This window comes from Carcharhinus amblyrhynchos, chromosome 13 (assembly GCF_965287045.1).
Source record: "Carcharhinus amblyrhynchos chromosome 13, sCarAmb.v2.hapA, whole genome shotgun sequence".
NCBI classification, from domain to species: Eukaryota; Metazoa; Chordata; class Chondrichthyes; order Carcharhiniformes; family Carcharhinidae; genus Carcharhinus; species Carcharhinus amblyrhynchos.
In genome coordinates, this window is record NC_137336.1 from 21,907,797 (window position 1) to 21,934,427 (window position 26,631).

General features: G+C 43.1%; 1 protein-coding gene across 2 annotated transcripts in view; it reads left to right on the forward strand.

Moving 5' to 3' along the window:
* shroom1 (shroom family member 1) overlaps positions 1-26,086 on the forward strand; it is a 48,308-nt gene extending 22,222 nt beyond the window's left edge. For both annotated transcript variants that reach the window (XM_080201372.1, XM_080201371.1), the window contains exons 2-8: positions 1,261-3,921; positions 5,650-5,717; positions 8,108-8,848; positions 10,280-10,783; positions 14,830-14,962; positions 17,853-18,125; positions 22,826-26,086. In XM_080201372.1, the coding sequence (XP_080057498.1) occupies positions 1,348-3,921; positions 5,650-5,717; positions 8,108-8,848; positions 10,280-10,783; positions 14,830-14,962; positions 17,853-18,125; positions 22,826-23,074 (4,542 nt within the window). In that variant the 5' untranslated portion in view covers positions 1,261-1,347 and the 3' untranslated portion in view covers positions 23,075-26,086. The remainder of the gene's footprint in view (positions 1-1,260; positions 3,922-5,649; positions 5,718-8,107; positions 8,849-10,279; positions 10,784-14,829; positions 14,963-17,852; positions 18,126-22,825) is intronic.
* The last annotated feature ends 545 nt before the right edge of the window (positions 26,087-26,631 follow it).

Sequence of the window (26,631 nt, forward strand, 5' to 3'; positions counted from 1 at the left end):
ATTGCACTTTCTTTTTTTGCCTCTTCTTACTCTTCCTGCTCTTTGACATCCAGGGATTTGTGAGTCCCACACTTCTGCTTCGCGAGATCATATTTGATCTGAACCTTCTTTGGCCCATCCTTGACAGCCCCTCACTGCTCCTATTGTGATTTGCCTTCAGTCCACTTTTGCCAAATCACATGGACTGCAGTGGTTCCAGAAGGCAACTCACCATAACCTTCTCGAGGGCAATTAGGAGTGGGCAGTAAATGCAACATATCCCATGGATGAATTTTGAAGAAGTCTCAGTTCATTTTATATTTTCCTTCATTTATTCCACATGGCTTCTGAGTGACACTAAGCCGGCAGCTCACCTGCTCCTTCAGCTAAGGAATTATTAAAGTTTGAAGTTTTAAAGTTTATTTATTAGTGTCACAAGTAGGCTTACATTAATACCGTAATGAAGTTACGGTGAAAATCGCCCAGTTGCCACATTGCGGCGCCTATTTGGGTACACTGAGAGAGAATTTAGCATAGCCAATGCACCTAATCAGCACGTCTTTTGGACTTGTGTGAGGAAACCTGACCGCCCAGAGGAGACCCAAGTTATTGGCCTATATTACAGACTTGAGAGTCTGAACTCCCTGCAGCACGTGTCACACACCCCATTATCACTCCTTCCTCCTCTTTTCCTCCCTCGCTGTTGGGAAATACCTGGACTTTGCTGAATACCACCCCTCAGTGGATCAGCTGATTTCTGAAACCTCATGTGTTGGGAACCTCAGCTAAGGCCCTGGCAATGTGTGCAGTGAGTTAAGTTTCTAAACGTACAACATGCCTTTAAATACATTACAGTTATTGACACTACAAGTTGGCAGCATTCTTGCCTCTGATTACAAAATTATGCATTCAAGTCCACTTAATGACTTGAGTATATTATTGTGCAAGACTAAGGTATCGTTTGATTGCGAGGTGTGACTTACTTCAAATTACATGTTAAAATGGAGCCATCTATCTGTTGAGGTTGACATGAAAGATAAATGATCCTATTCAAAGCACAAGACATTTTCCAGGTCAACATTCCTCCCTGAACCAGTAATACCCACAAAATGCTGATTAGTCTCATTTTCTGTCTGTTGCATGTTGCTGTATGTGAAATTGGCTGTTCCATTTTTCTACATGATTAGAAGCACTTTGGGATGCCCTAAAATTATGATAAGTTTAAGAATGTTCTTTCTTTACTCCGTAGCAAGTCTTTAACTGAACTTAATCTCCTTTCAGAAGCCATCTCACCAAAGGAGGATAAATGAATCTTTGCGGCCTCCCTTAGCAATGATGAAGATCGAATTAAAGAACAACAGCTGAAGTATGGACAGGTTGGACCAAAAAGCAGCCAACAACAGTCACTTCTCTCCGGACAGGCTCACTGGTCACATAGACCAGGTCAACCATCATTGTGGCAAAGGGGACTCTGGTTATAGTTCCTTCTCAGCATCTTTCAATGCTCCAGAGTACCTGTCTCTAGCTCATTGCAGGGAGAGTCCCGGGCAGTCAGGGAATGTATTCCAACAGGCTCCTGATTCACTGGCGCTGCAACAAACTGACACAAGACTGACATCAGTCAACTGTGATGCTGGCACTGAAGAGAGACCTGTGTTCCTATCAATGGCAAACTCCAATTATAATGGCCATGATAGGAAATATAGTTGGTCAAACCCACCTCCTCCACCCACGCGGCGTGAAAGTTTCCTAGTTGCCAGGCAGCACGATGGTCTTGGTAGTTATTACAGTTATGATGGGCCACGCCCACAAGATGTGACAAAGAGATCACCAATTGAGAGCCAGGCACTGGAGGTGACTATTGAAAATAGTCAGCAATCTCGGGAGACAATGAACCTACCCCTTGATAGACTTCCTTCTGATCATGGACAAGGCTATTCCCAGGCTCCATGGTGCAGACCTACTTCAAACATGACTGGTTTTGTGGGAAAAAGCCACCATTCACTTGAAGGCGCAGACAATTTTGCTTCCAAACAGGCTGAGAAGAAATCTCAGAGCAACCCAACTGGCTCACCTCCTTCTTTTATCCATCCCAGCTCTGGCGTCTCACCTGACTGTACAGAATCACAGCAACAAATCTACTGCGTACCATTGGCACATGGAATTAAGCCACTTCCCATTAGCCAGCAGCACCTTGAACTACCAACTGTAGAAACTCCTAGTAGAGCCAGTGAAAGCAATCAGAAAGTGGCACCATATTGCTACATGGCTAGCACATACACCCATGCATCTGCTCGGGAGCCCAGGCAAACAGAAGGCTTTTCAGGCCCTATCGTGGTTACGGGTCCAGAGAAGATGACGGAACCCCAAAAACCTGAGGTTGATTCTAAGTTTCATGTGGCGAGAGGTCGGAAAGAGAGACTGGAGTCTTTGAATGAGGGGAATGCCAGACATTTAGTACTTCAGTCACCTGGTCTGGACTTGCAACCTACATGTGAGGAATTTGGGCTCAGGGGACATAACACCAGCAGCAGCCAGATCTTCTACTGCGGACCCAGGGAAAACCCTCACACCCCTAAGCCACATCCTACGGTGCCTGAGTCAGCAATGCAGAGCAAGTATACAAGCCAAAGGCAAATGAGACATAACTTTGACAGTGCAGGACAACGAATGATTCCACATTCAGATGTTAGAAGTAGCTTCAGTGTTCCAGAGAACCGCTCAGCGAGACCGATAGGAGAGTTATGTACTGATGGAGTGATCACTGCTGAAAATACACCAATGTTGCACCGACTTACCTTCGAAAGCAGGAATACGGCTAAAAATGCAGCGCTGAATGCAAAACTGCAAAGGCCACTCACTGAGGGGCCAAAGGAGGAATACAAACAGAGGGAAGGAAACCAAGACCCACCCAGGGGGATCCAGAAGAAAATAGCACAGCTTCGAAAGTGCAAGAGTTCTTCCCAACTCTTAGATGAATCTACTGAACTCAACGAACTGAATGAAGGATCTTCAGATGCCTCAGGCTCACTAACTGATTCTTCTAAAATTACTTATAGAAACCAAGTAAAGCATGCACAGACTAAGGTACTGAGGGAGACCTCTTTCAAACGCAGAGATCTCCAGCTCAGTTGGCCAAACCGAGTTAAGCAGAAGCCCACCGAGAGGCCCAGCATTGCACATTTGCGTTCAGGTTCTTTGACAGACCCGTGCGACGTCCCCGATGATTCGAAAACCATCACCCAGTTATCACAATTATTACAGGAGGATCTGGGAGCCAGAGCTCTGTCGTCCCAGCACCAGACTGCCCGTATAGGGGGCAGGAAAAGACTAACCTTGCAAGAGAAGAAAATGTATCATTCGGAACCCGAAAAAATAAATCAGTTGGGTGTGCCGAGCATTTCAAGAAAAGGCACCCCTACATGGGAACAGGAAAAGACCGTCAACTCCCCACACAGGCACGGGGAAAGGAGTTTCGTTGCCTCAAGGCGGCAACTGTTTGAAACGACTTCCTCGGCATCTAGCGCATCGGCTGTAGGGTTAAGGCAGATCCAGCACAAGGCTCTAGCTGAGTATGTGGATCGCAAGAGAAGTCAGAGACCGAGTAGCACAGAATCCATTGGTGACCAAAGGCAAACGGTAAAGTTGCAGCATCGGAGGTTCTCAGAGTGGAGTCACAATCCCTGTTCCAACTTCAGCCCTGCAAAAGGACAGAACATGCCTCGACACAAGTCTGTAGAGATGCTATGCGAACCACGGGATACCACGTCAGCGACCCCTACTGTCTGCAGTGACGCATCTCCCTTCTGCGACAGCCAACACTTCCAAAAGCAACAATTTGGCGTCGCTACTTCCGGAATGTGCGTCTCAGAGGAGAATTTGCTGGACCAACCAAAACCCGTCCAGCGGCCAAGATCAAAGTCATCTCCATTGTCTTCACAGGTCGGTATCCAAATTCAGTGTCCAAATGTGGTTGAGTCATTCTGCATTTTTGCCTGGCTGGGGACTGGCCCCCTGAGAGGCGCAATGGGCAGAGCTCCTGCTTCTGAGCTGGAAAAGCCTGGGTTCGAGTCCCACTCAAGGTCTTGTCAGCCACAGCAGAATCCAGCAATGCTAGGTCCCCAGTATGGATAAATGGGGAATGTTAGTGGCAGGAAGGGGATCTGGGTAAACCTACCTACCAAACCCAAAAAGTGATGGCTGATGTGAAAGGTGACTGACCTGCAGTGCTGTTGACAGAGGAAGCATGGACTGGGCCCTCTGAGTGCTGGGTCCAGACCTGATAGTTTTTAACTGCATTATGGTCCTATGAGAGGTGACTGGAGACAAGAAACAGAGAATGGGAATTGTGAGGGCTTTTTATAAAAGTTGCAAAATAATTTGAATGTAGAATTTGAGATTTTGGAAATTTCTGGAACTAAAACAATCAGGTGTGGGCGGCATGGTGGCACAGTGGTTAGCACTGCTACCTCACAGCGCCAAGGAGCCGGGTTCAATTCCCGGCTTGGGTCACTGTCTGTGTGCAGTTTGCACATTCTCCTCATGTCTGTGTGGGTTTCTTCCGGCTGCTTCGGCTTCCTCCCACACTCCAAAGATGTGCGGGTTAGGTGGATTGGTCGTGCCCCGTAGTGTCAGGAGGACAAGCTAGGGTAAATGCATGGGGTTATGGGGTTAGGGCCTGGGTGGGATTGTGGTCAGTGGGCTGAATGGCCTCCGTCTGCACTGTAGGGTTCTATGATTCTAATCTTTTAGTTCAAAAGTTCCGGTTACAAATCGCCAGATTAACCCCAGGGGAACTCTGGCTAATGCTGTTCCTCTTGCAAAATTTGTTTTGCATTTTCACATTTAACCACAATGAAATCTGAGTTTGAAAAGAATTAATAGCATATGAGTTAGTTGGATGGTTTGTCAAAAGTTGGAAATGTTGTTACAATCCTTTTGCATACAAACATGGTGACACTTTTACCGTGTTCTACAACATGATGTAGAATTACATAGAAAGCAGAGCACAGAAACAGCCCAACTAGTCCGTGCTAGTCTCTCAAGTACTCACTTAATTTCCTTTTGAAAGCACCTGAGCTACTTGCTACTTGACCATTTTCTGTGGTCGCAAGTTCCACTTTCTAACGCCACTCTCCAAGTTAAGAAAGTTCTCCTTATTTCCCTGTTAATTTTATTGGTGACTAAGATACGTTGATGGCTTGAGTTTCCGTAAGTGGAAACATTTTCTCCATATTTATCAGGTCCAATCTATTCAAAATTCAAAAGATAGGTTCTTGATTGGTCAGGGGATCAAAGGTTATAGAGAAAAGGCAGGAGAATGGGGTTGAGAAACATAGCCATGATCGATTGGCGGGGCAGACGCGATGGGCCGAATGGCCTAATTCTGTCCTATGTCTGAGTTCTAAAATCTCAGTCTCTTCAATTTTTCCTGTAATTTAGTAGCTCTGTTTTGGTACCTTCCTAGTAAACCCTTTCTGCATTTACTCCACTGTTTCAATGTTCTTTTTATTGTATGAATACCAGAAATTTCCAATGTATTGGCTGACTAATGTTGCCTAACGAGGATCCCATGCAAGTTTAACATGTGTCTTTTAAAATGTATTGAATTTAAATCAAATAAAGTGAATGACAGATGTTTTTATTAAGTCTTTTTTTTCCCTGGTGCAGAAGGATCCTGTTCCTGGTCAATACTCTGAAACCTTGAGGCAAATTGGTAGCAGCAACAACTGTTCCAGGTGGGTGACAAGATATCTAACTTTTGAAAAGGGCATGTCCTGTGCTTTAAGCTGAAATGCTGCACAGGCAGAATTGAGGTGAAGGAGCTCTTCTCCCTGTCCTGATGATACGTTCCTGACCCTGTTTTCCAGTGGGGAGATCATTCCACTTGGAACACAGATCTGTGGCCTCAGTCAGAGAGTTGTGTCCATTTTGGGATGGAGCCATGGACAGGCATGTCTCCTGCTCACAGACCCTGCCACAACAGCAAGGAAAGATAGTTTAAAGACATCTCCTGATGAAAGTGCTATTTTAATCTTTTTAAATTGAAAAAGGTTCTCCTGGCACCCGTATATGGCAACACTCTGAAATTACTTACATAAGCCCTTCATGCAGTCCTGTCCCATTCCTTCCTTTGGCGACTTCTAAGAATGTGTCTCCCTTATCCATCATTGCAACGCAAATGTCAAGAATTAATGTAGGACCCGTGTTTGCCACATCTGCATGTCTCATGAACAACCCCAACTTTTACTGTTGCAACCAAACCACAGAAGGCAGAAGGTGGGCAGTCAGATTATGAAGCTCATCCTCAAGTTGCTTTCTGTCTCTGTCTGTTCGAGATCCAATGATAAAATCTCGGGGGGAAATCCTATCCCAGTGCTGGGGAGACACAGGAGTTGAATGGTAAATGCTTAGATAGGGTAGCAGCCCTGTAGGCAGTGCTAAGGAGCATCGCCACTTTGCCCCTTGGCCAGTTCCAGGGGGGTCGGACTGGCGCTGCCAGGGTGCCAATGCCCATGGGACCCCTTCACTCCAGCAGGGTCAGGCCGCCAGTTCCCCCTTAATGGGGGCGATTGTAAACCCTGCTGGAGTGAAACCCTCCTGGCAGAAGGGGGAGAGGCTGACAGGCCTGCAGATTTCAGTCCTGGGCCCGCGAATGGGATGGTCATGAAGATTTTAAAATTTAAATCAGCTCTGTGCTGATTTCGGGGATGGAACTGACGACGCCGGAAATCTGGCGCCCGAGACGCACGGAAGCCGTTACGCCCAGTGGTGAACCCGCTAAACGGTCTACCTCCCGGCCCAGCGGGCTGAGAGAATTGCGCCCACAATCTTTCCGCTTGGAAAATCTAATTTGTCTTCCTTCCCTGCGACAAAGGATCGGAAAAGAAGCAAAATAAAAAGAATGGTTGTGGTTTGCATCATCACCCTGGCGAGGTGAGGTCTCTCAGAGGTGGGAATGGGTTCCACTCAGTGGCGTGGGGCAGAATCTTACAAGAATCTGTCAGAGCACCAGTTCCCGTGAGAAAACTGACATGGAAATCTCCAGCTTCACTGGCCAGCTTTTCTCTCCGTTTCTTGCCCCTCTCCCTCCCAAACAAAAAGAATGGTTGTGGTTTGCATTGTCGCTCTGGCGAGGTAGGGTGTCTCAGAGCTGGGAACGGGTTCCACTCAGATGGTGGTGGCGTGGTTTGAAGACCTCGTGAGGAGGGTGAAGATCTGGCGAGGGGGGATCTTTAGTCTGATTCAACTTTATTGAAATGAATGGAAATCAGCTCATGGGAGTGAACCTGATTGAAAAACATAGAAAGAGAGGGAAAAAAAAACAAAAAATGTACAGCTTTGGGGAAAAGACAGGGGTGTGGGATTGGCTGAATTGCTCTTGCAGAGAGCCGGCATGAAAACGACAGGCCGAATGGCCCCTTTCTGTGCTGTAACTGTTTTGTACGATGCCAGTCAGTCAATAATTGCAGCATCTAGAGAATTTCACTCATTCACCAGCAGAGGGTGCAGTCAACTCTGCCTAACACAGCCCTGTTAGGAAAAGAATGCATGACGTCATTTTGGATCATCATCTTTCTGGACTCTATTTACCTGTGATTATTTTAATCTATCACGATTCTGCCCTCAGCAGATTATTTTTCCAGCGCCTTTTGGAAATAGAATCATAGATTTTTACAGTGCAGGCGGAGGCCATTCGGCCCATCGAGTCGGCACTAACCACAATCCCACCCAGGCCTTATCCCCCATAACCCCATGCATTTACCCTAGTTAGTCCCCCTGACACTAAGGGACAATTTAGCATGGCCAACCCACACATCTTTGGACTGTGGGAGGAAACCGGAGAGCACCCAAAGGAAACCTATGTAGACACGGGGAGAACGTGCAAACTCCACACAGAAGGAAGCCGGGAATCGAACCCAGGTCCCTGGCACTGTAAGGCAGCAGTGCTAACCACTGTGCCACCGTGCCACCCATTTTAGCTGGAGCTTTATTCTATATGTGGGAGTCAGGGTGAGAAAATATTCTAATGTCAGCTTTGCATGAAACTTGTTAATTTTGAGACGTTTGCGCTCCATGTTCTAAACTCACAGTCCAAATCTTGTCGATTTGTAATGTTCCCTCTCAGGCCCGTTACAGTGAAAATCAATTCTGGAAGGGAAGCGATTTCCTATTCAAAATGTAACGAAGGCGAGCGCGAAAGGATGGCACCCAGCATTCTGCTAAGAACAAGAGGAAAGTCCCTGGATGAGTTGGCATCGTCAGGAGCCAGTACTCCCCAGTTCCTGAGTCAAAGCTCTGACCAGCTCCACTGCTTGGCGACTGACAGTGAGCCAGGATTCAAAACGGGAAATTTGGGATCTCTTGGAAGAAAGAGCGGAGCTCAAGCTAAATGGAATAACGTAGCACAGACATTGAAAAGGGCGCCCACGCCCCCATCGAGACTGCCCTTTTCCAAACAAAACTGGACTAAATCGCAGAGGGAAGACATGAAGTTAGGAACCAACCAGGTTGCAGTCACCACTGCTTTGGAGAGAGGTCCCAGCGTGGCCAAGGTTCACACAGCTTCTCTCGGTGTCGAACCTGCTTCCCCTGGAACCCCATCTCCACAACACAGCCTGCCGTCACCAATCAGGAACGCGGGAGATCAGCCGAACTCTCCTTCCTCCCCGTCATGCTGGGAGGATGAAGTGTTTGCTGAGGATTCCTCTACCATGTCAGAGAATGATGCGACAGATCCTCGCTTGGCTTCTGAAAACATTTCTGTTCAACCGAACCTCACACAACAGCAACTCTCAAAACCATTCGCAATTACTCCCACGGAAATATCAACAAGTAAAGAAACCAAAATCATGACACAATTGACCAGGTAAGGCGACAGTGAGGGCTTTTATTTTTCCTCCATGGCAATTTTTAAATACTCCGACATTTATTTAACCAGTAGTAAAAGGTTAAGAGTCTCGATGAGCTTGGACTCAAGAGTAGCAGAGTTATTGTGCTAAAAGTAGAATCAGAGGGCACAACCTCAAGCCAAAGGGACGATCCCTTAAAACAGAGATGAGGATGAATTTCTTCAGCCAGAGAGTGATGAACTGGTGGAGTTCTTTGCTGCAGAAAGCTGTGGAGGCCAAGTCATTGAATGTCTTTAAGACAGGGATAGATAGGTTATTGATTAATAGGGGGATCAATGGTTATGGGGAAAAGGCAGGGGAATGGGGCTGAGAAAAATATCAGCCATGATTGAATGGCAGAGCAGACTTGATGGGCCGAGTGGCCGAATTCTATCCTATGTCTTATGGTCTAATGTATTCCAAAGCTTCAGCCTTTTTTAAAAATTTCTTTTATGGATGGTCATTGGTGAGACCAGTATTCATTGCTCACCCCGAGTTGCCCTTGAGAAGGTGGTGGTGAGCTGCTTCCTTGAACTGTAGCAGCCGCTGAGGTATAGGTATGCCCAGAGTGCTGTGAATATAAAACTCAGTATTACAGACAAGGCCACCCCATTGAGTGTAGTCAGTGTCTCCCTCGCTGCCCATGTTTCATGCTTCACCTTTGAAAGTGCCAGATAACAAAGACAGCATAAGGGTGAGCTTGGCATCAAAATTACTACACCTCAAGTTGCCAATTTGTTGAATATCAAACCTGTCGCTGCTGAAAATATTAATTAGTCGTAGAGTAGGGGGGAGATGTGGAGGGTTATTGCTCTGTGGAGGCCTGACCTTCAATGTCATTGCCCATAGCCTCAGGAACCCTGAATGTGGTTCAACCAGTAAGTGAACAAGTATCTTCCTTTATATAAACCAGGAATTAATCTCAACTGTGATCATAGTGGGAGCTGCTTCTCATCTGAGCTGCAATCATGAGGAAAGTTTGTGCTGTTTGAGCTGATGCAAGAAAATAATTTTAAAATAAAATAAACCTTTTTGTATGAGGCTAAAGATATATTAAATGTTCTGATGTTATTTTCTGTCAAACTATCCTGCTTGGAGTCTATTAACTAAAAGTCTATTAGCTCAGGGCTCTATTAATAATTCTCATCACAACCTTTATTGTCTCAGCAGGGAAATACAAGAACTGTGTTGGAAAATACCTTTCCCAGCACATTTTCACTTTCTTTTCTTTCTCTGATAAAATGGTTATTGGCCTTAAATGCAATACAGACAGTTGTAGTGGGTGCGGTTGGTAATGAGGAGGAACCTCCTTAAACAAACTAAAAAATTATTTATTGTGAATCTGAGATGCTTGTCAAATGTCATCTTAACCCTAGCTTTTTGACCTGACTCCGTGTTTTCTCTCCCAGTAGAAAGAATTCACTGCCAACCAAGGAATCTGTTCAAATAAATCCCGGAAGAAGTGGCAAGGAACAGCGTTACAGGTACATGCCATCGGAATTGGGATCTTTGCCAAACTATCCAAGCACCAGTTTCGAAAGGGTCATGCCAACCTCAGTGACACAAGTTGCAACATCTGTTGAGGGTGAAAGTGAAGACAGTAGCTTGTTGCCGGTAGAAAACGATCAAGAAAATGGGGAAGAACCAACTCAACAACTTTCAACAGGTTCAGGTACCACCTCTGTCCATCTGAGGGTGAAGACAAAGTCCCCCGAAGACTTGAGAATAGAGGAGCTTATGAAGGAAATTATAGATGAGGACCGTTCACTAGCAGATGTCCTTGATCCCAATCCCAGAAGGAAAACGATAATGGACCTTGTGGAAGAGTTGTTTCAAAAGGATATCTTAGTGCTTGAGGCTTGTCAGAGGAAGCAAATGTATAATCAGACAATGGAGAAAGATACCAAGAATAAGTAAGTAGTTTAAGCATTTTTTTTATTCATTGTGGGATATGGGTGTCACAAGCTGGTCAGCATTTATTGTCCATACCTAGTTGCCCTTGGAGGGCAGTTGAGAGTCCAACCGCATTGCTCTGGCTCTGGAGTCACATGTAGCCAGACCAGGTAAGGATGACAGGTTTCCCTTCCTAAAGGATAATGGAGAAGCAGATGGGTTTTTCCAACAATTGACAATGGTCATCAGTAACTGCTTAATTCCAAATATTTTTTATTGAATTCAAATTCAACCACCTGCCGTGGTGGGATTCGAACCCAGGTCGCCAGAACATTAGCTGAGTTTCTGGATTAACAGTCTAGTGATAATACCATTAGTCCATCACCTCCCCAGTGATGTATATTTTGTGCATACTCTGCCAATAAATTATAGTGTGAAAGGGTTACGGGAAACTGAGTGAGCAAAGTGATATCTTTAATGTCTTAAAATCTGTCAATAATGATTTTGCAACAGCTGCCATCATGCTTAATGTAATCTGAAAAGTGATTTTAGCTATTAATTCTATTCTTTGACCTCCGCTTATGTTGTATTGCATTGTGCAAGAATGAACTAGAATGCTTCTCTTTCCAATTGCTTCACTTCCTCCCAGCAGATTATTTGTCAGGTGTCACCAGTACATTTTCACTTTTTTATTTATTCATTTGGGGGATGTGAGCATTGCTGGGTGAGCCAGCATTGATTGCCCATTCCTAATTGCTCTTGAATTGAGTGCTAGGCCATTTTAGTCAGCATTTAAGCATCAAACACATTGCTGTGGATCTGAAGTCACTTGTATGCCAGACCGAGTAAGAATGACAGACTTCCTTCCCTAAAGGAGATTTGGGAACCAGATGAGTTTTTACAGCAATCAATTCATGATCATCATTGGATTTTTTTAATTCCAGATTTTCATTAAATTCAAATTTTATTATCTACTGTGGTGGGATTTGAACACCGGTCCCTAGAATATTAACTTAGGTCTCTGGATTACTCATCCAGTGACAATACCATTGCGGCACTGTCTCCCTTCTCAAGATTGGCAGCAGGGTCAGAGGGGAATTATACATGGAGTTTAGTGGCATAGTGGGATATAAATTAATGCACCAGAAAATGGGTTCAGAGCAAGAGTGGTTGAGAAACACTAGTCGGGAAGTCAACTAAATTTAATAGCAACACTTTAGCTCTTTGTGTGTTATGGAAATGGGTAAATACTGGGCAAAAGTATTCTGCTGTGACACTGACAATATTCTCTTTCTCCAGTGTTATAAATGCTATTGAAATGGTTCAAATGTAAAATGATTGTTGATTAGCTCCAGGGTCATCCGCAACCCAAGCCATACAGAAAACCTCACTCACTCTCACCCTTCCCGAGTACATGGCAGTGCCACTGAAATATGTACTGAGAACAATTGCACAAGATGTGCCCAAACTCAGTGCCATCTGCTGCAACAGGCTGAGCCAGTGCTGGAGGTGAGCGGAGATGAGGGTCCAGCAGCGACATAATGTGTTACTGATCATATGGCATCCTGTTGTGGAAAGATATAACAAAAACTATTCACACAATGGTGCACAGCAAAGAGCAATAACTAGCATTCCAATTTATTTAGCATTTAGAGTTTAATATAAAACTGTCAGATATCATTGATTTTTGGATCCATCAGTAATTCCCTGTGTTCCTATGATTTTCTCCATTGTAAATGGAGTGACTGATGTGACATTGACATGTTTAACTGTATCACACGGTCTCTCACACAGCCTAGGAAAGGATTACAACAAATGTGCAAAGCCATACAGCTGCACTCTGCTCAACACCACTGTTGGGTAAATTTACCCTAAATAAATCATTGTTGGGGTGTTTTATGCTATGCACAGGGTGGATACTGACATGAGGAAGGGCATTTAATGCTCTAATATCATCCATACGGAAATAACATGCCTCTTGTCCCCATTGTGACATTTGTTTGATAAATGATTCTGGAAGTATTGTTCCATGTGGAAGTATCATCTTTGTTCATTGATTGAGCCTCACCTGAACAAGAGGTTCCTTTCTTTTCATTCATTTGTGAGACATGGGCATCGCTGCCTGGCCTGCATTTATTGCCCATCCCTAGCTGCCCTTGTTCAGAGGGCAGTTCAGGGCCAACCACATTATTATGGCTCTGGAGTCATATGCAGGCCAGACCAGGTAAGGATGGCAGATTTCCTTCCCTAAAGGACATTAGTGAATCAGATAGTTTTTTTTCTGACAATCAACAGTGGTTTCATGGTCATCAGTAAATTCTTAATTCTGGATTTTTAAAAATTATATTCAAGTTCCACCATCTGCAGTGGCGGGATTCGAACCCAGGTCCCCAGAACATTAGCTGAGTTTCTGGATTATTAGGATAATAATAATACTACTAGGCCATCGCCTCCCCATTATTAGACCTAACTTTGCCTTTTCCTAACTTGCTCTTGAACCCTTTGCCCTATTACTGCTCAATAGTTGATGGTCTGGATCTATCTTTTTCATCCTGTTTACCATTTAAATGCAGTAAAATCTTTATTATCTGTGAAATAAGATCTCTAAGGCTGGTGTCCCTTTACCAGATTCCCTTTATTTACATACTCGATTCCAAACCTAAGTGCGCTTCAGGTACAAAGTCGGAATCTGGAGCGTTAATACATACAGGTGAGACTCCCTGATTGGACAGGCAATCATTGCCTCAATCAGGGAGCTCATACTCCAAGAGGCCAACTTCATGGGCCTCATTGAGGTTATTACAATCTGGCAATAGGTGGTGCCAGTCAATCAAAAATGCTGGTTAACAGAAATTTCCATCTATCAATAGCGTACAACCCTACACTTATAGCATGAATTAATATGGAAGCATTGCTGAGAAAAGGTACATGCTATTAAAGTTTTTCATTTTGCACTCATCAGGACAGCTTGCAAGAAAATGGAGTTCAGGATGCAGGCGTGCTTATCCGATTTTTGTCCCTTTTTACACCATAATCCTGCACAATCTTAAGTGGGATCATAGAGGTGAATCCATGGTAGGGTTGGTTGGAGCCAATTAACATCAGATTGAACCAATCCTTTCCCACTCTAATCTTGCCAGCTACAAGTTTTGGGCAGGAGTAGGAATCCCTCGAGCCTGCTCCACTACTTAATATGATCATGGGTGATCTCATCCCAGCCTCAACTCCACATTCCTGCCCGATTACCATAGTCTTTCAATCCCTGACTAAATAAAAATCGGCCCACCTCTTCTTTAAATTCACTCAAAGTTCCGACATCCACCACGTTCTGGGGTTGTGAATTTCACAGACTCATGACCTTTAGAGAGAAGTAATTTCTTCTCATCTCTGTTTTAAATCTGCTACCCCTTATCCTAAAACTATGACCTCTTGTTCTAGATTGCACCATAAGAGGAAACATCCTCTCCACATCTACTTTGTCAATCCCCTTTATCATCTTGAACTCTTCAATGAGATCTCCTGTCATTCTTCTAAACTTCAGGAAGTAAAGACCTACACTGCCCAATCTCTCTTTGCAAGACAAATCCCTCATCTCGGGAATCGATCCAGTGAACATCCTCCGAATTACCTCCAATGCAATTACACCCCTCAATTAAGGAGACCAAGACTGTACACCTAATCTATTGCTATTCTCTATTGGAGGGAGGCAGAGAATTTTTCAATTGAGAATTCTCACCAACAGTTTTATGCTCTGGGTTCTTACACACTTGTTAAACACTCACTTGGATCTCACTCAAGCTTATTTAAACTAAGACTCTTGTGCCCCCTCCCCGACTAAGAGATAAGTTTGAGAAGGATTTGAACCCACATCGAAGAATTGAAACTATATTAGTTCACTGCATCACTCCAATCTCTTACTTTCTGAATATGTCTCACAATGATAGTTTGTTATAGGTAAAGCTACAGTAAGGGTAAGTGGAATCATGCTGGTCATGTTGATGCTTGATACTCTGTAGTGTTAATGCAGACCATAACCCCCACACTGTTATCCAATTCTTTTTATTAGAGATGAGAAAGATAATCAATTCCCATTTTCTATAAAAGAAGATTCTGAATCTGAAATACCAATCAACGTTAATCAGGAAAAAGAGAGGGCTACGTGTGAAATGGAGTGCCCAACTGGTACTACAGAGAAGAAGGTGAGTGTTTCATGATGAGATCCCAGTACACCTTTGTTCCTCTGAAGCCAATTTTGAGGATAATACTAAGCTTCTACATGCACCAGCTAACCCATTTTCTGCGCTGCATTCCTGTAGCTTATACTCTCAATACAATGCACTTTTTCACAATAGCAACACAACATGGGTTTCCTCCGGGTGCTCCAGTTTCCTCCCACAGTCCAAAGATGTGCAGGTTAGGTTGATTGGCCATGCTAAAATTGCCCCTTTGTGTGCTGAGATGCGTAGGTTAGAGGGATTTGCGGGTAAAATATGGGGGTGGGGCCTGGGTGGGATTGTGGTCAGTGCAGGCTCGATGGGCAAAAGGGCCTCTTTCTGCACTGTAGGGTTCTATGATTCATGACGTGCTATCTTTTGTGTTAATCACCTCTTTGCTTAAGAAGAATTTTCACCGCTTCCCAATGCCCTTTCACAGGTGATAATCTGCAATAGCCTGATTCATGGCTAGTGATCTAATAGTGGAAGGTACCCTGCTACATTCTAATGTATACAATATTGCTGCCCTCTTCCAGGCAACAGCATTATTGCCTCTTGCAACAATGTATAACAAGAGATTTCTTTTCTGCAACAACATAAGAACATAAGAAATAGGAGCAGGAGTAGGCCATCTAGCCCTTCAAGCCTGCCCCGCCATTCAATAAGATCATGGCTGACCTGAAGTGGCTCAGTTCCACTTTCCTACCTTCTCCCCATAACCCTTAATCCCCTTGCCTATCAAAAACCTATCTACCCACGTCTTAAATATATTTAGCGAGGCAGCCTCCACCACTTCAACGGGCAGAGAATTCCAGAGATTCACCACCCTTTGAGTGAAGAAGTTCCTCCTCAACTCCGTTCTAAACTGCTCCCCCCCTTATCTTGAGGCAGTGCCCTCTAGTCCTACTGTCCTTTCTGAGCGGGAAGAGCCTCTCCACCTCTACCCTATCCATCCCATTCATCATCTTGTACGTCTCAATGAGATCTCCCCTCATCCTTCTAAACTCTAACGAGTACAAGCCTAGTTTATTCAGCCTCTCCTCATAGCTCAACCCCCTCAACTCCGGTATCAGCCTAGTGAACCTCCTCTGCACCCCCTCCAAGGCCAAAATATCCTTGCTTAAGTGCGGCGACCAAAACTGCACACAGTTTTGGTCGCCATCATTAATGTATTCTTTATAAATAATTTTGTTGCAACGAGGATATCCTCATATTGTTACTAATTTGCAGGGATGTGATATTTTCACATTTAGTAGTTTTTGATTTTCTTTCTCTTGCGGAAGGTTTTGGGATCAATCATAGAATCCCTGTAGTGCAGAAGAGACCATTTGGCCCATCGGCCCTGCACCAACTCTCTGATAGATTATTTTATTCAAGCCCTCTCCCCCACCCTATTCCTGTAACTCCACCCATTTAACATGGCTAATCCATCTAATCTACAAGTCTTTGGACACTAAGGGGCAATTTAGCATGGCCAATCCACCTAACCTTCACACCTTTGGACCGTGGGAGGAAACCAGAGCACCCGGAGGAAACCCACGCAGACTCAGGGAGAATGTGCAAACTCCCCAGGCAGTCACCCAAAGCTGGAGTTGAACCGAGTTCCTGCAGCTATAAAATAGCAGTACTAACCACTGTGCCACCATGCTGCCCAAACTGTGCTTTTAGTGTTGTATTTTCAACCATACACTATAAGAAGGAATGCCACAGGTGTGGGCATTGACTATATGCATTAAAACCAGATGACCCAATATGGGAACAGTCACAACTTAGAATGTATTTCAATTTCATACAAGATTTATTTAATGTCTTCTCCCAGATCCCATTAACTGAGATGACTGGGAATAATTAGTCATCTCATCCCGGATGGTTAACAAGTATTCCCACCTTTGTGGGCAACAATTCCGTTTCTTGGCTCAGGCTTGATGTGACTGTGGAGCATATACCTCTGGGCGATGAATCAGCATGAGGAGGCATGGTGGCATAATGGTTAGCACTGCTGCCTCACAGCGTCACGGGCCTGGATTCGATTCCCAGCTTGGGACATTGCGGAGTTTGCACCTTCTCCCCATGTCTGCCTGGGTTTCCTCCCACAGTCCAAAGATGTGCGAGTGTGGTTGATTGGCCATACTGAATTGCCAATCATCAGGGGGACTAGCACGCTAAATACATTGGGGTAAAGGGATAGAGACTGGGTAGGATTGTGGTTGTGATAGGCCGAATCTCTTCTCCTGTAGGGATCCTATGATTCCATGAATCCCTGGATGAAGAAAATGCCAAAGACGACAACCTTCTGCTCTTGGGGGTCAGAATTAACAGACATTGAAAGGAAACCTACAGCTGGAAGTAGTTTGGGTTTGAACATCAGACTCCCAGCATATTCTAGGCCTTGAGCTACAAAACCAACAATTTAGGAAGTTGGGTTTGGGAGTTGATATTTATCTAGAAAGAAAAACAAAGTAAGTCAATCCCAGAAAGAAATAGGATGCTTGGTTTATCATTTCTTTTTCCATTTTTCAAAGAGAGAAATGAGATGGAACAGGGTAAAGTTTTATTTATTTGTGGCTTTCATGTGATCACTCACTGATCATCTGGCTTTCGGACATACCCCCTTCCCCACACCTCACCCCCGATTTAAGGGCTACGCTATTTATTGCAGTCATTTTAACCACCAGGGTCAGGCAGAAGCTACTATTAAAATCTCCCAGACTTCACATTGCTGGAATCAAATATTGTTATCAATCATGTTAGCCCCTACTTGTTGCTGTTATGCCCCAGTTTGAAACCAGGCCTGCTGTCTCTTGAGTGGATGTAAAGTTGTTAATGTGTTTAAAGAGAATGTGCATGCTAAAAATTGTTCTGCTTTGATTTCCAGAAGGAGTTAATTAACGCAATTAAATGTAAACTTCAAAAGCTTCAGGAAGCTAAAGCGAGCTTAAATGAAGATGTCAAAATGAATAGCACGCTAGGTGGGGATATTGAGGCCTGGGTCAACGATGTCTGCACACCGAATGAAATCCAGAAGTACAAGACCTTCATTGAGGACTTGGACAAAGTGATGAACTTGCTGCTGTGTCTATCGAGTCGCCTGGTGCGAGTAGAAAGTGCCCTGAGTAAAGTGAATGAGACCACTGACTTGGGAGAGAAGGTTTGTACGATAATCCAGTTGCATTTGGTTTGGCATTTTACCAGAGCAGACATTACCAAAAGAACCAGAAAAATATTCTATTTGTTGCTACCTGGATATTCCCAGTGATTTTAGCTATTGATTCTTGTGGAATTTGGGGTTCCCTTCTAGTGCTAATCTAAGCACAAAGCAAAATCACTTGCATCACATTTTAAGGAAAGAACATTCTAATGATTGTGCACTTAAAAAAAAAACATTTAGATGTGGAAACATTCCTTCTTCCTAGAAATACGGTATAAAATGGCATGTTACCAAGAATGGCTGGAATGTTACCGCCGGTAGGATTTTCCCATCTCACTGCAGTGTAGAGAAATTTTGCTGGGAGCCAAATTCCTGACTTCACTGCAGTGGGAGTGTGGTGTGAACAGCCAGTAAGATCACCTCTCAGTGATTTACTTGAACACACAACTGAGGCTAATATTGAGAGGTTAGGGGCATTAATAATCCAACGAGCAGACAGACTCTCTGCACCCAGGCCTTCACTGGAACTGCATCAGGCAGCTGTCCCAACCCTCCTCTGTGCAATGTTACTGTTGCCCTCTCCCCTGCCCTCCCTTCCATTCCTGCCACCCAGGGGCCAAATATCCAGAACCATCAGAAAAATACAAATTCTGGAGTGCGAACAGGACAAACTAACAAAAGATATATTTAGAATTGGTATCACAATTCTCTTCACACAAAAGAGTGATGAATAAATGGAATAGATTTCCAGATGGACTTGTGGAAACTAGGTATTTAAGAAACAATTAGATGTTTCAATGGGAAGATTTCCTGGTGGATGAATTAAAGTGACCCAAATGGTTTTCCTCATCTGTAATTATCTTGTATTTCTGTGAAAAGCACTTTACCTTATCTGTTGTGGGGAGGGGACATAATACAAAAAGTGCTGGTTTCATGACAATCACCTACACATTATATTGGCTGTGTATTAACTGCAAGATTTGATGGGTGGCATGGATGCAGAGGATTTACAGGAATCTGTGTTTATTATAACTCTGAACTTTCATCTTCGTTTGCCTTTGCCTGAAGTGAATTTGACTAATCATTTACAGCAGACATTGGATCCACACTCTGTTAACTAGTTTTGCAACAATCTTCCCTTGGCTTTGTGACCACATAGCAAATAACTGAAATGTATGTTTTCACTGATAGTTCGAGAATAAAGGAAAACAGAAATGATTATTGCGGAGGACAAAGAACTTTTCAAATTTTTCAAAGAATTATCATAGAATCCCTACAGTGCAGATGAAGGCAATTCAGCCCATTGAGTTTGCACCAACAACAATCCCACCCAGGTTCCATTCCCCTATTCCCTCATATTTACCCTGCTTCCACGCCGCCACCCCCCCCCGCCCCCCCACCCCCCCGCCCCCCGACACAAGGAGCAATTTAGCATGGTCAATCAACCTAACCCGCACATTTTTGGGGAAACCGGAGCAGACAGGGGGAGAATGTACTAACTCCACACAGACAGGGACCCGAGGCCGGAATTGAACCTGGGTCCCTGGTGCTGTGAAGCAGCAGTGCTGACCACTGTGCCATCGTGCTGCCCCAAAGGGAGTTTTCAAGGGGATTTTTGTTGCTTATTGACTGTTGCTGTATCTAAATTAGGGATAATTTCAGACTCAATGTTCTAGACTCTCAAATAATGTGAGCAAACAGTAGAATGATGCAGATGAGCATGTGGCAGATATGGGAAGTGTAGGGCTTCCATTGTTTCATGCATGCAAATCACAATTGATAACAGCACTTAGCCTGTTAAAAGAAATTGCAGATAGATCAACAAGAGCTTAGTTCCATGTATTGCTTTAAACATAATAAAATGTCCCAAAGCACAGCACATGAGCGTTATTTAACAAAATGCCGCCAAGCCTCGAAGGGAGAGATGAGGTCAGGCGACTAAAAGCTTAGTCAAAATGATGGGTTTAAAGTGTAGCAAAAAGAAGAAAAGCCAGGTAGAAAGGTGGGGCAGTGTAATGAAGGAATTTCAGAGCTTAACCCATAGGCAGCTGAAGGCATAACCATCGGTGAAGTGAATACAATCAGCGCTGCTCAAGGAGCCAGAATTAGACAAGTGCAGATGTCTTGGATTGGAGAAGATTATAGAGATCAGGAGGGGTGAGGCCATGGAGGGAGAAGGGTGGCGTGATTAACTATGTCAAAAGCTGCAGACAGCGTCAAGAAGGACAACAAGGGATTATTTTCCTTTGTCACAGTCACACAGGATGTCATTTGTAATTTTGATAAGAATTATTTCAGTAGTGTGATATAATTTCAATTATTACCATAAAATGTTTCGATAAGGGTGTAAAAGCAGTTAATAAATTAAATATCATGTGGCACAAAACCTAGATAAATCAATTGTGGTTGCAATCAGGCACAAAGATGAAGAATCTCAGTTTATTTATTAGTAGGCTTACATCAACACTGCAATGAAATTACTGTGAAAATCCCCTAGTCATCCTATTCCGGCACCTGTTCTGCTACACTGAGGAAGAATTTAGATGACCATTGCATTTAACCAGCATGATAAAGGGTCAACTGGACTCAAAACATCAGCTCTTTTCTCTCCTTACAGATGCTGCCAGATTTTCCAGCATTTTCTCTTTTGGTTTCAGATTCCAAGATCCGCAGTAATTTGCTTTTATTTATCTAGCCAACATGCCTTTCAGACTGTGGGAGGAAACTGGAGACCAGGAGAAAACCCACGCAGACATGGGGAGAACATGCAGACCCCACACAGTGACTCAAGCCAGGATTCAAACCCAGTTCTCTGGCACTTTGAGGCAGCAGTGCTAACCACTGTGCCACCGTGCCACCCTCAGTTGTTAAAGTATTAAGTAATTAGTCTTGCTACTGCATGTAAGCTCGCACATTCAATCTTAGTGGAGAAAAAAGCTCAAACAAGTTGCAGCAACTGCTTCAAGAAGGGATTAACATTCCAGCACAATAATGTACGAAAAAAGGTCACTTTAAAGTAGCACATTCTTGAGATACTCAGAGCACATCAGCTGATTTGATTCATGCATATCAGAGCCTCATTCCTCATTTGGAAATGCTGCTTGAGGAAGATATGAGTCCTTTATTCAACCTTTTCATGATAAATTTATTTTGCAGGTTGTTGTAAAATCTAATGACAAGGTTAAATGAGCAGCACAGCAAAGCGAATTCAAATTCAATCACTGTCCTTCTGGCCTGTCTCAGATTCACCAGAAATGTGACGAAGGATTTAGTTGAAGGAATCTGGAATTGTTTAATGATAATGTGTAAGGAAGAAACTATATTGGAGACTTGAAGATCTCAGAATATCCTTGACTGACCTTGGTGTTAAAATTACAGCATTATTGATATTGGTATATATTCAAAATATTCAAGTCAGAGATAACATTTTCTTTTGAATAAGCCATTAGAACGTCTACCTGTTCAGGTGGATATAAGTGATGCCATTGCATTTAGTTTTTAAAGAGAATGGAAGTCTCTGTGATGCCAAACCTTGAGAACTCCTCCCCACTGCTTGGCCTTGTCTAGATGTCTAAGAATCTGGGATGCCCCTTCTCAATGGGGAGGCAGTGGCACAATGGTATTGTTGCTGGACTAGTAATCCAGAGACTCAGGGAAATGCTCTGGGAACCCTGGTTCAAATCTCACCAGAAGGTGGAATTTGAATTCAATTAACACCTGCAATCGAAAGCCTAATGATGGCCATAAAACTATTAAAAACCCATATGGTTCTGTCCTTGAGGGAAAAAAGTATCTACTGCCCTTACCTGGTTTGGCCTATTTGTGACTTTGGATCCACAACAATATGGTTGATTCTCAAATGACCTCAGGGATGGACAATAAATGCTGGCCCAGCCTATATCCCATAAACAAATAAAAAAGTTTGCTACAGCCTAAGTAATCATTGCACAATGGAAAAGTCCAATGATTCATTACCTGCTGTCGTTATACACTCATATCTGACCTAGCGTTATCACATCCAGTATTTGACCAGATGCTTCCAGACACAGAAAACTCGATCATAAACTGAACTCCACATTGTCAAGCCTTAGATTCCCCTCCACAGTGTTACGAAGGGCGGCACAGTGGCACAGTAGTTAGTATTGCTGCCTCACAATGCCAGGGAGCTGGGTTCGATTCCCGGCTTTGGTCACTGTCTGTGTGGAGCTTGCATGTTCTCCCCGCGTCTGCATGGGTTTCCTCTTTGTGCTCCAGTTTCCTCCCACAGTCTGAAAAATGTGCCATTTAGGTGCATTGACCCGAACGGGCGCCGGAGTGTGGCGACTCGGGGAATTTCACAATAACTTCATTGTAGTGTTAATGTAAGCCTCACTGGTGACTAATCAATTAACTTTATTTAACAAATAAATCCATGGAGTCCCCATAATTTTCAGAAATGCCAGTTAACCATTATCAAACATCTGACAACAATATGGTGAATTATCAGAATCACTGCAGCACTGCAGGAGTGCTGCATTGTCAGCAGTGCCTTCTCTTAGGTGAGACATGAAACTTTAAGACAACTCTTCTATAAAGCTAGAAAAATATTTGTTGTTAAATGTAGTATAATGTTCTTGCCCTTATAAAATAGTACATTCTCAGACTTACTGCAGCCAGTGAGAAAGATTTGCTAGTTCTAATACAGGTTGTTTTTTGTTTAGAAGTCATTGAAAGAAAGACACCAGATGCTCTCCCGCCAGCATGAAGATGCCAGAGGACTGAAGGAACATCAAGACCACCGAGAACGGGTGATCTTCAGTATCTTAACAAACTACCTCACTGAGAAGCAGCTTCAGCACTGTCAGCACTTTATCCAGATGAAAAAGGCTTTGTTAATCAAGCAAAAAGAGCTTGAAGAGAATCTCCGACTAATTGAGGAGCGACTTGAATTTCTCGAAAGCACTCCTTAGATATGATTTCACTTTCTCAAAACTAAACTGATCATTGTTCCCCCCCTCACAAAAACCCACTAAAGTCAAAAATAGGTTGAGTAATCCAGTTCACAAAGTAGGTTAAAACAATCATTCCAAAACTAGCAAATTTTAGCTGCACATTTGTTTTTACATGTAATAACTAGATAATTAAATAAAATGAATTGGGGCTATGCTATAGCAATAGAATCAACTAATGGCACACTGCTGCTCCTGGTTAACTTACTGGCATCTCTATTTAACTGTGCAAACTCCAGATGTTGCTGTCCATTTCAGAGGAGTAATGACAATGACCACCATTGGCACTGCAGAATCTGGGTCAATATCACTCATAATTGGATGATACTGTTTCCATTGCAAAAAAGACATAAAGTACATTACAAGATACTTCTGCAATGCTCATGCATGACTTGATCTTGGTGCCTGACTCTTTTAGTTGAGTTGCTGCTCAAAGTGGCAGCAGTTCCCCTTTTAATAAACAATTTCTTCCATTAAATGTTAATAGGCTTTATTGTCAGTCTATAAAATGTTTCCAAACCTAGAATTTCTCTGAATTTTTCACCAACTGATGCTTACTTTCTTATTTGTCTTTTTATACAATATAGTAAAAAAGTTGAATGATTCCACCTTTAGCATTCACTCAACCCAGTCTGTTTTACAACCAGTCTGAAAGTGCTACACTGGTGATTAACCTTCTACTGTTTCTCTTTTGCCATTGTTCCATCCATCGGACCATTACCATCTTTGCTCCTGTACATCTCGACTGGTCTAACTAATATCAGGAGTGGGCACATGTTCAACTACCATTCTGCCCCATCCCTTCACTTACTCCCTTTTCACCTTTGAACCAATTGAATCCCACAGTTCATTGTGCTGTAATATCTAAATTAGCTTAGTTTCTTTTTGAGTCTCAAGGCAGAATGGGTACATTGTCGCAAGGAAAACCTTGACCTCCCTTCCCTGAACTCACCCTTTGCTGCCTGAAGGACCCTTTCCAAGACCTTCCCTACCCATCACTTCCCCTTCTGGCAATTGTTCTGCACCCTCTTTGGAAGTGGAGTGATCATTTTAAATGAGACTTGAGAATTGAAATTACACAGACTTGAAATGCTGGTTTGCAATTCACACACGCACACTGTGCCTGAGACTGGTTCTGCTGGAAAATGAATTCCACATTTTGTCACAACGTATCGTATCAAAACCCTTTATGATTTTGCCAGCACCTCCCTTTAACCTTTCTTTTAATGAAAAGAGCTGCTGTATCTCTCATCTGCCCTTAGAACTGAAGTCTTTCATCCCCATTATCGTCTCAGTGAATCTCTTTGACACACTCTTCATAGCCAGCCTTGACATCTTTACAAAAGTAAGGCCTCCAAAATGGGTCACAATAGAGCATTAATCTCTTTGCTTTTGTATTCTATGCAGTAAAAATTTGGCTGGCTCTCTTTTCGAGACCAGAAACGGGGCTGCATTGGCAGCACATCTGCCATCTAGGCTGCCCCAAACTGGCCCAAAATTTACCTGCTGGCCTCATTTCAGTGACTTGTGCAAGTAAGTTGTCGAATGTCTGTTTTTGGTGGTTGTACAGAATGCCTACAAACTTCCATTTACCAATACAGCACCACCAATCAGATCAATGATGTTACTCTCCAAAAGTCATCCTTTTTTGCTACTATTTATGATTTGAAAATTATGATGACAGTTTCTACTTGTATGTGCCTATTAATAACGCATATCTCATAGGATTTTTCAGCATTATAAGCATTTTCTCATTTGTGTATCTGAACTTTCAAAGCCTTACACTCCTCAACATCTCTATATTATTTGTTGCTGTGGCAGTGGAACCTCGTGTGAACATTATTCCCACCCGAAGTCAACAGACCTTGAGATGGCTGGGACCGGAAAATTTACTCCACAGAATAGTACGGCACAGATGGAGTATATTTTGCCAATCAAGCCTCTGTCAACCCTATTAAACAGCAATTCTGTTAATCCCATTTTACCCCACTTTTTCCATATCGCAAATGTTTTTCTCCTTCAATTATTTATCCCTTTGAGAGATGCTATTTAATCAATCTCCACCACATTACCAGACATTGAATTCCAAATCCCAACTAATTACTACCTACACAAGACTCTCATGACACCACTGATTCATTTGCCAAATCTACTTAAATATTTTATTATTTGAACACCTATACCATATCTCTTCTTAACCTTGCCTGTTCTCAGGACAATGGGTGAGATTTTACGGCCTCACTCATCCCAAAGCCGTAAAATCCTACCCGTAGTCAACAGACCTTTCCATAATCTGCCCTTCGCCCGCTCCGATTCCTGTGGCAGCCAGGACCGTAAAATTCCGGTCAATATCCCTAGCTTCTGGTGTGTCTGGATAATTTCAATCCATCATTTCTGGTATCCTCATTCTTTCTAACAAAGCGTATCACATCAGCTGTCCTGTGCTGCCTTTCAGTTCTGTGTGTCCGCTTGTTCCAGCAGCTTCTCTTGAAGTTAATTGCTATCTTCCTCAGTCTTTATTACACTCCAAGTTTCATACCAGAAACAAATTTTGTAAGTGTGCTGTGTACACTTAAATCCAAATGTTTTAATTTAAAGGACATATCAAACATCTTCACAAAGTTCCGAGTACAAAAAAAAACTTGATTTTAAAACTTAAAAACTTGATTTTAAAACCGTAATATCATTTCAGAGATTTTAAAACTGTAATATCATTTCAAAGGTTATAAACTGTTTTGGTTTTGCTCTCATCAGTCAGTTTATTGACTTGTAATTACTTCTGAATATCTATTATTCTTTCCATCGATGTAAAAAAAAGTTGTACATAGTAATTATTTTTCTTGCATTGTCTCCTAATACTGAATGATCATACTGTCATAAATAAAATTTTGTACACTGCAGTATCTATGTAAAAGTGCATTTTGCATCCATATGTTTCAGCTTTAAGTGATGTCTTCTTAAAAGTTTTCTTTTCACTCATGGTCAGCAACATGAATGAAAAAACATTCACCATTTGCAGCAAGTGAGAGTGATATTTTTCAAGCTGTAATACTTCCTTATTATGTAAAAAGTGCTTTTTGGCTGTTGGTGTCAAGAAATTGTCCTTAAATTAGATCTCCCTTAATCTGGCGCACATATAATTCCCTAAATTTGCACACCTTTATTGTGGAGTCCACTAGATGTACACAAAAGTCGTAGGTAGAAGAAGGACTTGAATAAGGCAGTCACTGAGTGATAAAATGGGCGGCGCGGGCTTGTAGGACTGCAGGGCCTGTTCCTGTGCTGTGATGTTCTTTGTTCTTTGTTTGTTCTTTGTTCCTGACATAAAGCCAATTATTCTTTCCTGTGCAAGCAACTAAAAGAAAAGGCACTTATTATTTGAAGAAGGCTGTGCCCATTTAATAAACATGGCTCTGTTTGTCAGATAGTGGAAGGTTTATTTCAAAGGCAATGGACCAGTCCTTGGGAAGTCAAGCCAACTCTGGAGACCTTCCAAAATGGCAGGTTGGACCTGACTG